This window comes from Carica papaya, chromosome 2, assembly GCF_054855325.1.
Source record: "Carica papaya isolate Zhongbai chromosome 2, ASM5485532v1, whole genome shotgun sequence".
In the NCBI taxonomy this organism is placed as follows: domain Eukaryota; kingdom Viridiplantae; phylum Streptophyta; class Magnoliopsida; order Brassicales; family Caricaceae; genus Carica; species Carica papaya.
In genome coordinates, this window is record NC_142310.1 from 30,586,845 (window position 1) to 30,604,632 (window position 17,788).

At 35.3% G+C, this 17,788-nt stretch overlaps 1 protein-coding gene across 1 annotated transcript in view; it reads left to right on the forward strand.

Annotated features, from left to right (window-relative positions):
• The window catches only part of THO2, a 49,814-nt gene that overhangs the window by 6,576 nt on the left and 25,450 nt on the right, over nucleotides 1–17,788 (forward strand). The window contains exons 4-13 of the mRNA XM_088214024.1: nucleotides 1,178–1,237; nucleotides 1,345–1,407; nucleotides 2,727–2,807; nucleotides 9,034–9,102; nucleotides 9,174–9,221; nucleotides 9,325–9,393; nucleotides 9,490–9,623; nucleotides 11,373–11,448; nucleotides 12,609–12,802; nucleotides 16,563–16,643. Of these exons, the coding sequence (XP_088070150.1) occupies nucleotides 1,178–1,237; nucleotides 1,345–1,407; nucleotides 2,727–2,807; nucleotides 9,034–9,102; nucleotides 9,174–9,221; nucleotides 9,325–9,393; nucleotides 9,490–9,623; nucleotides 11,373–11,448; nucleotides 12,609–12,802; nucleotides 16,563–16,643 (875 nt within the window). The remainder of the gene's footprint in view (nucleotides 1–1,177; nucleotides 1,238–1,344; nucleotides 1,408–2,726; nucleotides 2,808–9,033; nucleotides 9,103–9,173; nucleotides 9,222–9,324; nucleotides 9,394–9,489; nucleotides 9,624–11,372; nucleotides 11,449–12,608; nucleotides 12,803–16,562; nucleotides 16,644–17,788) is intronic.

Sequence of the window (17,788 nt, forward strand, 5' to 3'; positions counted from 1 at the left end):
TTTTCTTAATGGTCCTGATTTAGTAGTTTCTATGTCAGAAAACTCTCCAAAATGGTTTCCCTTGCATATATTGCTTCTTGGTCTTTTATGTTGTGGAACTCACTTTCTCGTGTTCGATCTATTAATCTTTTTTCTTAGCTTGCTGCTTTTCATTCTTAGTGTCATTCTTTGGTATTTAAAAGCTTTCTTGTTGATTATTTTAAAAAAGATTTCTTGTTGATATTTGGCTTGTGTCTGACAGAGCTATAACAATCCACCCAATACTATATGGTGATATAGCACGTAAAGAATTTCTTATGTTAAATTGATATCTGAAGTTTTTTAAAAGATTTTTACTTTTTGTTCTTTGTGTTTGACTTGGCACTAATAGCCCCAAGCAATGGTGCCTGGAAAAATACTTCAGAAATCTAAAGCCTTTCCTAGAGCTTTTTTTTTGCTTGGGAAGCAGCTAAGGGTCGGATCCTCACTTTTGATGATCTAATGAAAAGGGGGTGGAGTCTCGCCAACAGATGCCCCATGTGCAAACAGAACACTGAAACTTGCCACCATCTTCTTCTGCCCTACTCTGTCACTCGCATGTTATGGTCTATGATCTTCAATCTCCTTGGTATTCATTGGGTCACAACGGGGTTTGTCAAAATGAACTTCTTGCCTGGGAAGGGATCAGATTGAAAAACAAGCAAGTCAAAATTATTCCCTTGACTGTCTTCTGAATTATTTGGAAGGAGAGAAACAATAGAACTTTTGAAGGAATTAAAACAGATTTTGTTACTATTAAAGATAAATGGCTCCACTATTTTGGATCAAATATTCTTGGTCACAATCTTGATAGCTGAAACAATTTTGGATCTATTGTACATATTCTTTTATATCTATAAATTCTACCTTGTACATGGGTGACGTCCCCTTGACGTCTCTTTCAATAGATCTATACGTTTATTTAAAAAAAAAATGGTGCCTGGCTTCCTTAACAATGGCATCTTCCTTTATCATTCCACTGTGTCATAGATACTTGTTGTATAATTGGACTTCTGGAGGTCATTTAAACCTTGTGATTTACTAATATGCACACTGTACATATGTATGTGCGTTGAATTTCTCTTCTCGTTTGTTATAGTGCTTTTTTTGACATTCATAGTTAATGACTCTGCGAATTATTATTATTTTTTTCCTTTAGGCGAAATGGCTTTCAGAATCTTCATTAGTCCCACTGAGGCTTTTCCAAGAGCGTTGTGAGGTCTGTTGCGGATATGATCATCGTTTTCTTGCTGTTGTTCGTAGATCTAGATGTCTGCTGAATATTTGATGTAAAAGAGCTATAAATGATAATTTCTTACTTTGCAGGAAGAATTTCTGTGGGAGGCTGAAATGATTAAGATAAAGGCTCAAGATTTGAAGGGTAAAGAGGTGCGTACATGCATCATGCTTGAATTTTGCTATCACAGTTATCTTTATTGACAGAAATATGTACTTCTAGGTTCTTCTCATCATATCATAGTAAACAGTGGTGAGATATGCATGTTAGGAAATGAAACTTACGGAAAATGTGCTCATGTGTGTATCCTGATGTAATTCATGTGTTCATTTTGTTTCTTATCTGACTTGAAGATCAATTGTTTAAAGTTGGATAGGTTTCTTGGATGAAGTTACAGATCGATTATGTAATTAGTAGTACTATTGATAGATATGATATAGAAGCTGAATAAAACTTATAGAATTATGTATATTTTGCGGACAGATAAAAGGAAATAATTCTATGTCAATCTTGATGTAACTTTTGAAGAATAACAGTTTGGATTGTATTTGTCACCATAAAATGACATGAACTTGATGATATCATTATCAAGGATCTCGAAAACAAGGTAACGTCTCTTGGCTACCTTCTTGATGTCCTCTATTGCCTTTGGAGCACTGCCCTTGCCTTTTCGGATACATTTGAGCTTGGCAGTGTATTTGGAGTGGTAAGACAAGGGAAGAAATTAGTCCCGCTTATCCCTTTGCCTGCCTTGTGGGTTAATTGGAAGGTGATATAGGGCTTTTGAGGCTGTTGCCTTCTCTTTTTTGAGAGTGAGCTACCCATGGTTTCGGATTTTTTTATTTTTTTATGTTGAGGTTTTATCATGTCTTATGAGGAGGATTTTGAGGGCTAATTGATAGTTGGACTGGATTTTAAATATCCTCACATGAGTGGCACCATGTTGCTGCCCTACTCAATGAGTACTTATTCCTTAAAGAAAAGAGACCAAGGTAACTTCCAACAATGTGAATTTAGTAGGTAATATCTTTTGAATGCACTATATTATAAAAAAAGATAATATTTAAAAATTCTGGGATTTTTGTGTCAAAGAGTACTTTTTATTGTCTAAAAGATTGTCCATGCAGGTTTTAATACACATAAATATGGTTATTTGATAACAGTAGTTCTTACTTTTTCGTTTTCATTTTTTTCCTTATATCTACCACTATCTGTGAATTTCATGTCTTTGTCTGGTTCTTAAGTATTTAATGTGTATTTGAATACAGAATACCATGCTCAGGGCTTTAGATTGATACATCTCTTTCTAAAAAAATCTCTTTATGAATTTAAATTCATTACTTAATCTTTATGGGAAATTCGAATAGTTATATAATCCCTCTAATTTTGGTAATGTAAATTAGAACGCATAGATTTTAAGGACAAAAATAGTTATTTTATAAAATTAGTTTAAAGATGCATATGATTTCAGGTTAGGGTGAACACACGGCTTCTTTATCAGCAAACGAAGTTTAACCTTCTTCGTGAAGAAAGTGAGGGATATGCCAAGCTGGTATGTTACACTTTACCTTTTGAAAGTTTCTGAATGTTTCTTGTTTAGTTTTTTCCTTTTAATTTTGTATTAGGTGTTGGATCTTTTTCTTCAGGAGAAATCTAGTTGTTGATATGATAGATATCTTGTTGTTCCTGATAAATATTGACGGCCTTGTACAGTTACTTTTTCATTGGCTCTTTCTTTATAGACAGTATATGGTTTTGTCTCTGTTTCCTATTACGAGAAAAGTGCTTAAGAGGTCAAACAACCTCGAGCACGGGTGGGTTGAGGATTGGATCTCTTGTGTGTTCCAATGAAGCATTATTGGCTAAGTGGCAACATAGACTTCTCAATTTTAGAGACAACCTATGGTGGAAATTTGTTATAGCCAAATTTGACCTTGATTTTGATTGTTGGTGCCGTAAGGTGGGTAGCAGTGCTATCAACCATAGCCCTTAGAGGTGGATTGTTAGAAGTGGGGTGTTTTCCATAGTGTTTAAGGCAAGGAATGGCATCATATTTGGTTTTGGCTTGATCCTTGGTGTTTATCATCCTTTGAAGCAATCTCTTTTCCCTCTAATTTTGTTGTTGCTCTGGGTGCGAGATGGTTTTGCAGTTTATGGCAGTGGAATCTAGTGGTGTCTTCCTCTCTTCCTTAAATGATTGGGAAATTGATGACTGGCCTTCCCTCCTTACTGCTAGGGATGACATCATCTTGATGTTAAGGGGAGCCTCGTAAAACATGACATTGACTCACAACGATTATATGATAACCTGAACTGCAATGGATCCGGGAGTATCGAACGCTATGCATGGATTAACTAGTTACTTAAAAATATTTTCATGAAGATAGAAAATTATTTATTTAGGTTAATAACAAATTCAACAAAATAACTTTATTATAATTCAAATAATTTTACGTAAGATTTGTGATGATCAGTATGCCTCCTTAAATGAGTTTTGAAAAAGAGTAATTTATTTGACAACCTAGCGGAGTAAAGCCCGTGCGAGCTACTTTGACATAGCAATTTCGTACAAACATCAGAATTGGGAGATCATCATTTTTGGCCCTTAAGATGGGCACCTCTTTTGATTCTTGGATAATTATTTTCAATGTTTGCGTTTGAATTTATTTTCTGTGGAGAGTTCTATCAAAAAATATATAGGTGCGTCGGATTCGAACAAGTTGTTTAAATTATAAAACTAGAGATAATCCACGTTGGTGCTGTCTGAATTAGTAACTGCCTTGTCGCCACCCAAACTTGAACTATTACAAGAGAATTGAAACGGAGCAGAGCGGGTCCATCTGGTTCACGTATTGCAAGTTTTGTTTTCCCATCTATACATTCAAACTCCCCCATCTGTACTTTTGACCATGGAGTTCGCTCTTATTTACCTTTCTTTGGAAGATACCATGATTTAAAGCATTAAAAGGATGAAAAGTTTCTCTGTTAAATCTTTTGACTTTCTTCTGTAGCTGCCTTACATTATTTGGACCAGTTCCCTTGGAAGCTTATTTGGAAATGAGGGCTGCTCCTATGATTACCTTCTTCTCCAAAGAGGCTGCTTCGGGCAGAGTGTTAACCCTTAACGACTTGATGAAGAGGGGCTGAGAGTTGTTAGATAGGTGTTTCTTATGCTAGGCTTGGTGTGTAACACCAAGCCATATTCTTCTAAGGTGCTTCTAAACCTCAAAGCTCTATGATTCTCTTCTTACTCTCCTTAATTTGTCTTAAGTTGTTAGCCGATAGGTTGAGGAGGAATTTGGATGCAGAATTTTGGCTACCAAGCAGAAGCAAAAGTTTCTCTTTGATTCCCCTTTCTATTTGCTAAGTAATTTGGAAAGGAAAAAATATAGAGCTTTTTTGAAAATTCCAACTCTCCCTTTTCTTCCGTCGAGAATCATTTGCCTCTGGTGAGATTTCTTTTCTAAAGAAGTGGTACCTCTTTGGTGCCCTTCTAATATTATTTATCCTTTTCTCGTCCCAAAAATTTTACATGTTTGGTCATCTCTAGGCTTCTTGTATGGAGTTCTATTTGGAACTTTGTGTGCTTCCCTTTGCACTTACGAGTTGTTTGGTTCACTGAATAGAGGTGTAACAGAGTTGGAATGGGATGACTATTGTGATGGGCATGATTATTATCGTGTTGATTATGTTGGTTGGTTGAATACAATTCTAATGGAATCATGATTGACATTATGTAATTAGGATTGATGCCTGGGTAATGAATTATGATAATAACCTCCTCCTGGATATCTTTTATTTTTGGTCAATTAAACCCTCAATTTCTATGATAAAATATCTAATGTACTTACAACTATACCAATAATTATTGAGGTGATTTGATATATTGATTAGTCATTTCATTATTTCATATAAAATATTATTTTTGATTTAGTTACATGATTAACATTTTATTATTCATTTTAAATGAATATGTTATGAATTTTCAAGCTTGTATAATTTTTTTGAGGTTTTTTATTGATAAATATAATTTAAGAGGAAAAAAGTTATATAGAAATTTGAAATTTTTATGTAATATTGATAGATTTTAATTATTCAACTATTTGTTGTTTTATTAGTTGTAAAAAGGCCTTGGTTTAAGATCTATTGGAGAGATGAACCTTGCACTCCGAGGGAAGTGGTTGTGGAGGTCTCTTATCGAGGAGGAGAAGCTGTGGAGGAAGGTGGTGCAGGCAAGATGGGTTGATTGGGAGAGGGAGAGAGGCAGGAGGGGAAGGTTTAGACCGGATGGTTTGAGTTTGTGGACGAAAATAAGGGATGGCAGTATGGTTTTCAGGAGCTGTGTGGGTTGTTAGGTGGGAAACAGAGAGGAGGTTCGGTTCTGGCAGGATGAATGGGTTGAGACTTCAAGTTAAAAGATCATTTCCCTAGAATTTATACTATCGCCAGTGATAAGGAGGTTAGGTTGGAGAAGGCATATGGGACAGTTGAGGGGTTAGGGCTTGGTGTGTACGGGTTAGTAGAAATTTACAGGATTGGGAAGTAGAAGAATATAGCAATTTACTTCTATGTTTGGCTAACATAAATTTGGCCAAAGAAAAAAATAAAAGGGTGTGGAAACTGGATGCCAAGAGGGGTTTCTTGGTGAAATCTTTCTATAATTTTTTATGCAAGAGAGAGAGCAGAGATAGCATGACAACACATTTTAAGCAAATTTGGAAGACTAAAGCTCCGCCTAGAATGACATTTTTTTGCTTGGGAAGCTGCTAAAGAATGTATATTGACTCTCGACATGTTAAAGAGAAAAGGTAACACTGTGGGGAAGGTAGACAAGGTTGGCAAAGGTAACAAGATAAATGTTTGGGAGAAAGATTGGGTTGGGGAAGGTGGACTTCTGAAGAGGTTTCCCAGAATTTATAATATCGTTCAATAAAAAAATATGACTGTTTTGGAGGCTTACAGGGTTGTTAATGGCAACATGGTTTGGTTAATTAATACTAAGAGGAATTTGAATGATCGGGAGGTTGAAGAGTTTGAAGACTTGATGTCTATTCTTGAATTTGCATAGGTGTCAGATAGTGATGAACAGGTGGTGTGGAATCTGGAAAAAAATAGAATATTTTCAGCCACTTCATACTACAAGTTCTTAAATGAGATGGGTACTGAAAACAGAAGACTGTTTCCTGCTAAGCCGATTTGGAAGATTAAAATTCCTCCACGCATTGCTTTTTTTGCTTGGGAGGCATGCTGGGAAAAAATCATTACTTTGGACAGGTTGAAAAGTAAAGGCAGGATTATTGTAAATGGTTGCTATTGCTGTTTCAAGGCTGAGGAAACTTGCAATCATCTTCTACTATGGTGTCCTACTGTTTCTAAACTATGGTGCTGGATTTATGGGTGGTTAGGTATCAATTGGGTTATTTTGGGTTTGGTTGGCTGGGAGATTTGGGCCTGGGATGGTTTATATGTAAAAAGAAACATTGCTAACCTTATCCCTTTGACCGTTTTTTGGTTATTTAGAAAGAGCGGAATAGAAGGGCTTTTGATAGCATAGAGAGTAGTTCTAATAGATTAATGGATAGATGGATACACTTGTTTGGGACAATTGTGCTTGGTCATAACATCATTAATGATGAGGATTTTGGGGATGTCATTGATACTCTAACTTCTTTGTAAAAATTTTGTGTATAGGTGGTGCCCTCGTTTTTGGTACCTTGTGAATAATACTTCACACTTTTTATTTCAAAAAAGAAGAAGAGAAAAGGTAATATTGTGGTTAATGGATGCTATTTATGTAAAGCTGATGAGGAATTGTGTAATCACCTTTTGCTGGTATGCCTAGTGACTTACAACATATGGTCCAATATGTTCAGGCTTATGGGGTTGAATGGGATCATGACAGATAGTGTAAGTAATGAACTATGGGCGTGAGCGGATTTTTGTAAAAAAGAAATAACATTTGTTCCTTGTTCCAGTTACCATTTTTTGTGTCGTTTGGAAGGAAAGAAATGCGAGAGCTTTTGAAAATAGAGAAACTAACTTTGTAAACATTAGGGATAGATAGATTTACACTTTTTGTTCTATTGTGTTGGGTCATGACATGAATGATTGAGAAGATATTGGTTTAATCATGAACCACTTGATTGATATGTAACTATTTTATATATTGATAGTACTGTTTTGATACCTATGTGCATAATAATATTTTACTTGTGTTTAAAAAAAAAAGGGCACTGTAGACTCTCAACAAAATGTAATAAAAGATATTATACTCATTATGAGTGAACGATAGTTGTATCCTAACCTCATGTACCATATAACCAAACATACTACTATTATAGTAAAGTTATTCTAAGTTATGGGTCAAACAACATAATGCAATCAAGATTCCGTTATGAACAAGAAGGTTATAGAATTTAAACGAGGGACTTTTTTCTCTAGGAGGCAAGGTTATCTTGATCCAGGCATATCTATCCACCATACCACTTTATTTCCTATTCTTGTTTAGGGTACTTGAGGGGGTTGTTGTGAGAGTAGAGGGCATATGAGGAGGTTTCTATGGACTGGAGTTGGGGAAGAAAAATGTGACCATTTACGTAGTTGGGATGTCTATTTTAAATCCAAGAGTTTAGGTAGGTGGGTTATCGAGAATTTTAGATATAAGAACTTATCTTTATTGGCTAAATGACTTCGAACTTCCCTCAAGAACCAAGCTCTTGGTAGCATAGAGTGATTAGAAGCATCTATGAGAGTAGTAAGAACTGGGGAATGGCCCAACAAGAAGATCCTATCCCACTATAGTCCTAGAAAAACCATTTCTCAAGTATTCCTTTGTTCCTTCCCCTAACTTGACTCCAAGTGCAAAGATGGTTATAGAGTGAGATTTTAGGAAGATACATGGACCGGAGAACAATCTTTAGCCACAGAAGTTTCTCGACTTTTTAGCCTTTTTTAAGACACAACACCACTATCTTTGATTTATTTTAAACAGCAAGGGATATATTCTTTATGTATCTTATCTATTTATAAATTTTGGTTCACTGTAGTTTGTACCTTCTGGAAGATATCTTTTCCTCTTATCTTAATAAAGCTTCTTTTTCATTCTCATTGAATAGTTACTTAATTACAATTTTATTACACACAACAAACCGAACAATTTGCGAATCTTCTTGTTCTTTCGAAGTTTTTATTTCCATCTCTCTCTCTCAGAGGAAAAGAGAGTTTTATTTTCATCTTGCTTGTTACATCTACCGGAGTCCCTGGTTTTTCCCTTAGTTGGACTCTTCTAGACTGCAAACACATTTACGATCTTCTTAAATGATGAAAATTTTTCCCTTTCTTTTGGTTTTGTTTCTTGATTACATGAATCAATTTGTCAAAGATACACATGAAATAACCTGCAGAAGGAGAACCAAAATTGGTGCTTTAATTGGCTGATGTTTTGACATGAGTTTATTAATATATGAAATTTGGAGCTACCTAGCTGAGTGTTTTTTCTTTGTGATTGTGAATGTACTATTGAGTTATGAGCTCTACAAGTCTTTTCCCATACGTGGTGGTTTTCTTTCCAATATGATTAAGATTCTTTTTTTTACTTGGTTTTTTTGAAATGTTTTCTTCCATTTTTGGGTGCAGTGGTGACAAGAATTGTAGTTGGCGTAGTATGGATATCTTGAAACTTAAATAATGAGAATATCAGTGACTGAGGACTTCTTACGCCACTATCCTAGCTTGAATATTCTTGTGTATCTGTGACTGAAAGATGCTTTTATCTGTAGGTTACACTTCTCTGTCAAGTTTCGGAGGATTCCACTCACCATGCATCAGCGACTATAGGCATTATCAAGGTCTTGCTTCATTTTGACCTAGTGTTTACCTTTTTCTATGTATTACTGTTTCTGACTACAAGGACATGCAGTCATTAATTGGACATTTCGACCTGGACCCAAACCGTGTTTTTGACATTGTAAGTTATTTCTGGAAGTTTTCTGGTTTTGGTATGTCTGGTTGGAAGTTTTCTGTTTGGCATTGTAATTCCTGGATTTCAATTTCTTATTTAAATTTATCAGGTCTTGGAGTGTTTTGAACTTCAACCAGATAACAATATCTTTCTGGAGTTGATTCCCATTTTTCCTAAGGTATGGATATTTTTTCAGTTTATGTTTATTGGTATTGAGTATATTATGCACACAATTTAAACAACAAATTTTCATTTATTGTTTAATGATTTACAGTCTCATGCTTCACAAATTCTTGGTTTCAAGTTCCAATACTACCAGCGTTTGGAAGTAAATAGTTCTGTGCCATTTGGACTCTATAGGCTTACAGCTTTGCTTGTGAAGGAAGATTTCATTGATCTTGATGGGATGTGAGTGTTGTCAACTCTTTTTCTTTCCGTCGTGCAGTGTTTCATTGATTCCATCTCAACTTTTTACTTTTTTAGCTTAATTTTTGTCAAATGCAGCAGCCTTTTATTATATGTATCGCATGGTGATTGATCTTTTAACTGAAGAATCATTATTAATTACTTTTTTTTTCTGTGAACAAAGGTCAACTTTTAATAATATGATATGTTCATGATATTTGTTGAAATTCATATCAAGTCCAATGTCAGAACAAATGCACTTTTACTTGTTCCTATTTTGGTGAGAATCATTAACCCCTTTCTTCCCAAAATAATCATTGAGCCCTTTTTAGAAGTCGCACATGATGTGTTAGAGCTCGTAGAAGAAGTAAAGGCAGCAGATTTGCAGGAAGACAACCTGCAGAATCTGTTTGAACCTGAAATTTGGTATCCCGTCTTCTCAAATGACGCAGGTGACTGGATTTTCAGCTTTTGATGGATCGTCAAAAGTATTGAGCTTCCGATGGATGGTAGTTCATGAAAACATTTTCACCTTTTGATTGAACCAGAACTTTCCTAAACACCTTGACAATTTGGAATTGACTAGAAATGGAATTATTTGTATGGTAGTCAAAAAAAGACTTGTAAGTTTATATGCCTGTATCTCGTTCAGAATTTTCTTTCTGGTTGAGGAGATAGGTGAATTGCTTCCACGTGGTCCAATAGAGTTAACATGTCAGAAGTTTCTGTATCTGGTAGGTTGCTGTTGAAATGGAACTTCCAGGATGCTCTTCCCTTAGTTCTTGAAGTAAAGCTAGAAACTTGGTTGTATAAAAGACAAACTATACAGCCGAGGGAATAAAATTGCTATATCTTTTTATTTCAGCGTTTAGTCTATTACCTTGTTTAATTTGTTTTGTTGTCTTGATATATGTAGGATCTGTTTACCAGCAGATGTAATGTCAGTTAATACTAGCAGTTGTGTGTTTGAATTTGTTGAATAAGTGGTAATAAATAGGCAGCTCCCAGTCTTAAGGAAGCTGTTATCATCTCAAATTGCTGTAGTAAACAAGTCTGCGTATTATGGAATGAAAATGCAGATAATCATTCAATAATTTTTTGAGTACCTACTCAAAGAGATGGGTGGGTTTTCTTTTCAACATGCACGTAATTTTGTGTCCAAACAGGTAAAGGAAGGAGATCTAGAACAATTATCTGTACTTAAAAGATTTTGGTATAAGTAGACTCATAACGAGATCCCGGAGTATGTGGTTGTACATGTTCTTCCAATGAGTTCCTTGCATTTGGAATGTATTCTTGACAAGCTGGTTTTTCTACTGGCATCTTGAGCTTTTTTTTTTGGTCTGATTTCTTAGATGCTTCAACATACATATTATTTTCATTGCTTTTACTTTTCCCTATGAAGTTCTTCTTTATTTGTATGTAAATTGGTGTTACCCACCCCATTCCTTGAACTTATGATGGTGTTGTTAGACTGTATCTTACTATATGCATCATAAGTTTCTGGAGGTATGGTGTTATTAAATTTTATATTACGCATTTCTGGAGGTCTTCTGTTGATTTATGCATCATTTCTCAGATCATGTTTGCTGGATATTTCGAAACTTTTACCATTCATTGTGGTAGCTTTATGCACGCATGTTCTTAAGTAGTCTCTGTTTCCTTCTAAAAAGAAAATAAAAGAATATATTGTCTGTGTTATGACTTGCACCATCTTTCTTGTTCTTGAGAGGCAATTCTTACCTGTTACAGATATGCACATCTACTACCCAAGGATGATGAGGCATTCGAGCATTATAATGCATTTTCAGCCAAGCGACTTGATGAGGTATGCTTATTGTTGAGTATACTTCAACTTTTTAGCTTCAATCATATTCACGTATATGTTCTTTATTTGTCTATTTCCATTTTGTCAAATAGTTTTCTATTTCCCTCTTCCAAAGGGCTCAGAGTATGGATTTTGAACCTACTACCTTTTTTCTTGAGAAGAACAATAATTTCCACCTGTTCCTATGCCTGATGGCCTGTGCAAGTCCATGGGCATGGCCTGCAGTTTTGCGGGTTTTGGCCTTTGTATATTTACAGCATGTAGGCTGGGCTTTGAGAAATGATTTAGGGGGTGAAAAATATAGAACTGGTCTTGGATATTTAGGTATTAGCTCGGCCAAGCCTTGACAAATGTAAATAAAAAATTTAAAATACTATTCATATGTTTGTAATTATTTATTCATACATGTAAGATACTATATATGTAATTATATATCATATTAGTGGTAGACCAGTCCCTTCCTTCCCCCTCCCCCAGTTTCTTTTTGTCTCCAAGCAGTAAATACTCGTCATTTATATAAGTACATATAACCTGTTGTTTTCTTATATAAATAAAGTATGCATTATTTAAAAAAAAATATAAATAAAGTATGCATATATTATAACATATCATTTAATTTTATAGATATACAAATATTCTGTAGACACTTCTAACTAAAATTTTAAATAAAAAATTTAGTTTTTTAATTAAAAATTTTATTGTGTAATTTTTAGTTTGAATATACCAAGAAGAAGATATTTAATTTTTCTTTTTTGAAAAATAGTATGGGCATGTGGACTGGGCTTGGGAATTGATGATTCTATAGAGCTGGGCTTGGGCAAAATCTAGGTCCAAACAATTGGGTCGAGCTGGACAGGAGACTGATCGGCTTGTTCTCTTAGGATACCAGATTAGGTTTGACCCAAATCTGACCATGCTAGACTTAAATCTGGACCAGTCTGAATCTGAAACCAGCCTGGTTTGCTAACAGGTTTTACCAGATAGGCTTGGTGGTAGCATCCATGTTGTGGGAATTATATGCTGGTATAATTGTGCAGTTTGTTTGACAATAATCTTCTAGTCGGGATTTTTTGGCAGATTGTTGAATGTAGTTCCTTTAATTCAAAGCACGCTGACATGTTCCCTATTTCTGTTTTCTTTTTGAATCTCAATTCCTGCAGGCTAACAAAATTGGAAAAATAAATCTTGCTGCTACTGGGAAGGATCTTATGGAGGACGAGAAGCAAGGAGATGTCACAACAGATCTTTTTGCTGCTTTAGACATGGAAACTGAGGCCGTTGCTGAAAGATCTTCGGAGCTTGAAAACAATCAAACTTTGGGGTTGCTTAATGGCTTTCTTTCCGTAAATGACTGGTAAGTTTTATTTTACTTTCTTTATAATTGGCTATTAATTTGGTTTATGCATCTTTCTTAGGCACACACAATTCACACATTGTGTTATTTCTTTTTGTTATTTTGTTTTTTTCTTTGGTAGAAAAAGAAATATTATTAGGAAGAGGAAGAAAGTACGTAGGTGGAGAATAAGACATCCTCCTAGAAACTTCAAATAGAAGAACCAAAAAAATAAACCAAAAGAAAAAGTACAAATCCCACAGCATTACTGTGAGAATAAATAAGATAAGATACAATGACAGAGGATAAGACATCCTGGAGCTTTTTCATAGGGAAGCTCTAAAACAACATCAATTGCAAAGTAAGAAAACATCCCAGAGTCCGAGGATCAAGAGATTAGGCCGCCACCAACATTTATGTTCTTCACAATTAAAAAGATAGGCTTTTGGATGAGTGGATCTCTCTTTTTCTGGTTGGAATTTGTGACCATTCAGCCCAATCAAGACAAGCTGTAGTTCGGAAAATCATCAAAAGTGGCAGATGTTCTGTAAAAGTTTTCTACAACCACATGTTCTTGAAGCAGATACTGGTCTAATTCCCTTGGAAACAAGTTTAGAAGACCAAATAATTCGCTTGCATTTTTTTTTTGGTGGGAGGCAGTTGGGCGAGGGGTTTTAACTGTTGGATGACCTGGCAAGAAAAGATAGGATATTGATAAATGACTGCTTTTGTGTCTATATGGTGGGAAGCCTCGGATCATCTCTTGTTGTCACTCTTCGAGACTGAAAGGCTTTGGGATTCAACTGTTTCTCTTCTCAATCTCTCTTGGATGATATGTGGCTCTGTCAAGGACAAAATTTGGGCTTGGGATAGCGTTGTGGCTCCTGAGCCCAAAAAATAAAATTATCTCTGCCATCGTCCCTTTATCTATATTTTGGATTATTTGGAAAGAGAAAAATATGAGAGGTTTTGCAAATTCATCTTCACCATTATCAAGATTTGATCACTGGTTGAGAATTCTAAATGTTTTGATCAAAGGTAAACCCATTCAATATGTGATAGATATTTTTTGAAAATACAATATGAGATAGATATTGTTGGCTTACTGGATAATTTTTGATGTAGAATAGGAAGCTCCTAAAATGGACCTATTTCAACAACAAAAATATGTTGCAGAACTAATGAAAGAACATAAAGGTTTTAGAAGTGAACTAAAAGGAATAGGATGATTTAGTTTCCTTTTCCAAGCTTCAGAAAGTTTTACAAGAGAAGGAATAGGAAGATTTATTTTTGTAATTTCTTAGATTTCCTATTTTCCTAATTCTTTCTATGATTAATTTTCTTATTTACTAGATTTTTTAGATTTCTTATTTTTGATATACTTTGATGCCTATAAATAAGGTATTGTAGCTTAATTATTAAGTAGGCTATTGTCAAGAGCCGCCTCTGGAAGGGCAGAAAAAGAAATTCAAGTCACAAAGCGTAAAACAGTCAATTCACCCAAAAGGATTATGGTGAATCAACCCTAACCGTTACCTCCGCAGCTGCCACCTACACCATTACAGGAAAATTCCACATCCGCCACTCGCAATTGGAACAGCTGAGCAAATCCAGCCTTTCTTACCATTTGTCTTTTAACACTCGTAAGCCTATATGAAGGACCAATGTGTATAGTGAAAATTATCGAATCAAGATAAATTTTTTTTACCTCAAATCTCGCCCTTTTTTTTGTTTTTTCTTTTTTCTTTATCTCTTCTCTTTTCTCAGATTAAAAACCATGAGTAAGGCTTCTGATAAGGTGGTATTAGAGTCATTGGAGTTGGCCGAATCATGAGTCGGGGTTACTTCACGTACTTGGTCCAAGGGAAAAGCGTAGCTGTGGAAGAACAAGTGGAGCGGATGGTGAATGAGTTGGAGCACCGACTATTTGACCTTGTGGTCGAAGTTTGCAAGATTAAAAAAAAAACACAACAACAATTTGAGTACCTGGTGGAGATGATGCTTGGCGATGGGCCAGACTAGGATATGCCAAGCCTGACAGCTCAGGCAACAACCACCCCGATCGGAAAACAAAAGATTTTGCTGACCCCTTCTTGCACGAAGAAAAAAGCGGAAAATGGGGTTCAGAGGCTGAAAAGAACCTAAAACTGGTTTTCTTGGTTTAGGCTGTAAAATTAATGACCCTAATCGAATTGGCCCAAAGTGACCCGACCCAGATCGATGCGGTTCAGACCAATCAGGTTCATTTTCTTAATCAAGCTGGACTCCGACTTTCGTCATGAATCAGGCCGGTTCACTCCTCTTTGGTTGATTGCTCGGCCTTCCTAAGGTGGAAATTTTACTTCTCAATGGTTAATCACTGTGCCTGGATCCGGAGATGTGATAAATATTTTTTGGTGGCATGGAACACCGGAAGAACAAAAAGTGGAGGCGGCTTTGCTTTCCTAGGTGACGTAGTAGACGTTTGGTGCTAGAGATGGTTGGTGAAAGTGGAAGAGCTCGAATGAAATTTTTTCGTAGGGGGACTCTGACGAAGATTTGGGGGCGCCTCACAGAAAGATTTTAGAGAGGAATCTAACAAGCTGATGCATGTTGAAACCATCCTAGAATATCAAAGACGTTTTGAGTAGTGCGCGCATTAATAAATTCTGACAATTCATTTTTATTGCCAATTTATAAGCTATTTTCTTTCACTCATAAAACTATCTAATTTACTTTATTAATCCCAAAGATGAATAATGAAGATATTTATTCAATTTATTTAACTTATTTTTCTAGGACGAAAGGCATAGGGAAGTTTCAATGAATCACACATAGAGATATTGATAAAACACATAGAGTTAATGGTATTTCATAACTAATTGATTGAGCAGCAGCTTGCAGACCACCTAAAAAGATATTTATTATTTGATCCATATCCTGACATAAGAAGTTTCAATAGGAGCAATACTTAAGATCAATCCATAAAAAAATACCGATATTGAGATCTGCTAAAACAAGGTGATTGCTAAAAGGAATTATTGAACCACTCTTTTCAAAAGATTTTCTATTTCCAGTTTTATCAATATACTCAAATCAGAACTGCAGCCAATGGTAAGATGGCTTAACCCACGTTTGCTCAACTAAGTCTTTGAACAAGCCCTGCTCCAAGAACAATTTATGATAGAAATGTTTTGAAGTTCATATTTACAGGCAAAATTGTCCAAAATTTGGAAGGATATGGGGTAAGAAATTATGAACAACCTTCCTGAGTCATGGGAAAAGAGAGAGAATCTAGAAGGACATAGCTGTTGGCTACAAGTGTAGAGATAGGTATTTTCTAGGACACCATTGCTCAAGCAAAACGGTAATGATCTTGGAGGAGATTGTTACTGAAGAGACTAAAGAAGAAAAAGTTTACACATGTCAACCTTGAAGATACTGATGCTCAAGGGGGGCAGGCTGGTATGGTCAAGAGTCGTCTCTAGAGGACCAGAAAAGGAATTTCAACTCACAGAGGGTAAAACAGTCAATTGATCCAAATGGATTAGGATTAGGGTTGATTCATTTTGAGATAAAATTGATATTTTCTTCCTTTACTCGGCTGCACTTATTGTTTTAGATTCTGGAAACTTAGGTAACTTATATGTTTGAAAGATTTCATGAACTGAATTTTATACACATTCCTTTTATTTTTGAGAAGACACATTCATTGTTCTATTTAAGTGAAGGTTGTACAGTTTTCCTATTATAGAGTTTGTTGCCGAATTCATGGTAGGTCTTAAAATTTTATTCTTTTCAGGTACCATGCCCATATTTTGTTTAATCGACTCTCAGCTCTTAATCCTGTTGCACATGTTCAAATCTGTAATGGTTTATTTAGGTAAGTCTATCATATCCTATTCAATTGCTAGCATCTATTAGTTTTTGAAATTCAAACAGCTTATATGCCTTTCTTCATGTATTTTTGCTAGTCATATATACTCAATCTATGGTGAACAACCTTTTCATTTTATTTGGACTTTCTCATGCTTGGACAAATACATGCACTTGAGCATGAACAAAATGAGACCCGAACAAGAAGACACGCAAAGTTAATATGTTTGAAACATAGGACCTCAGACATGGAAAATTTCTTTGGAAAGTGCCAGCAATTCTTTTTCATATCTTTAGCTTTACATAGGGGAGCTGTGTCTTGATTTTCCTCTTCATTAATTGATGCATAATGGAAAAACTAGAGTGTCAAGAAATATGATGTAAAATCTTATTCACTCTTAGAAATATTTAGCTTAATTAAGAAATATTTACGAAATAAGGCTAAGAACTATTTATGAAATTTGTTCAGTTTCTATTCTAGTTTAGTAGTTTACTTCTATTGCAGATTGATTTCCTATTAAAATTTCCTATTTTGTTAGGTGTTTTACTTCCCTATTTTTATTGCATGGTTGGTGGATGTCCAATCGGTGCCTATATAAAGGGTAACTCTAGCATTGTGTGAAGTTAGACTTCTGTGATTATTATTCAATTAAAATGAGAATTTTAAGTTGGTTATTGAGATTTTAATATTTGATTTTAATATTTTTTAATTTTCCATTTTTCTTTTAAAATTCAGCCTACTTTCTATTTGTCCCTCTATTCTGATACTATCCACCTAAACAAAACTCACTCTTGGAAAATATCGTAGAAACACATAGAAAACCCTAGAGCCATCCAGTTCACTTGAATTTTGGCTACTGTCAAACCGTCTGGCTTACACTACTTGTACCATTGTGATTAGGTGCCATTGGTCGATTCAAAAACGAAATCTTGGCTGAAAGTTTTGTTGGAAATTGCCTTACTAATATTAGCTTGAGTCCTTGCACTGTTGTTGACTTGTTGGAGCAGCACCTTCTTGTTCATGTTGAAGTAAGTGGACCCTGATCCAGAAACCTTATTAGCCAGGCTACTTTTAGGGGAAAATCATCCTTTGACAGCTAGAGATTGAAGCTTGTAGACCCTCTTCTTTCTATTAATGAACTCATTTTATGG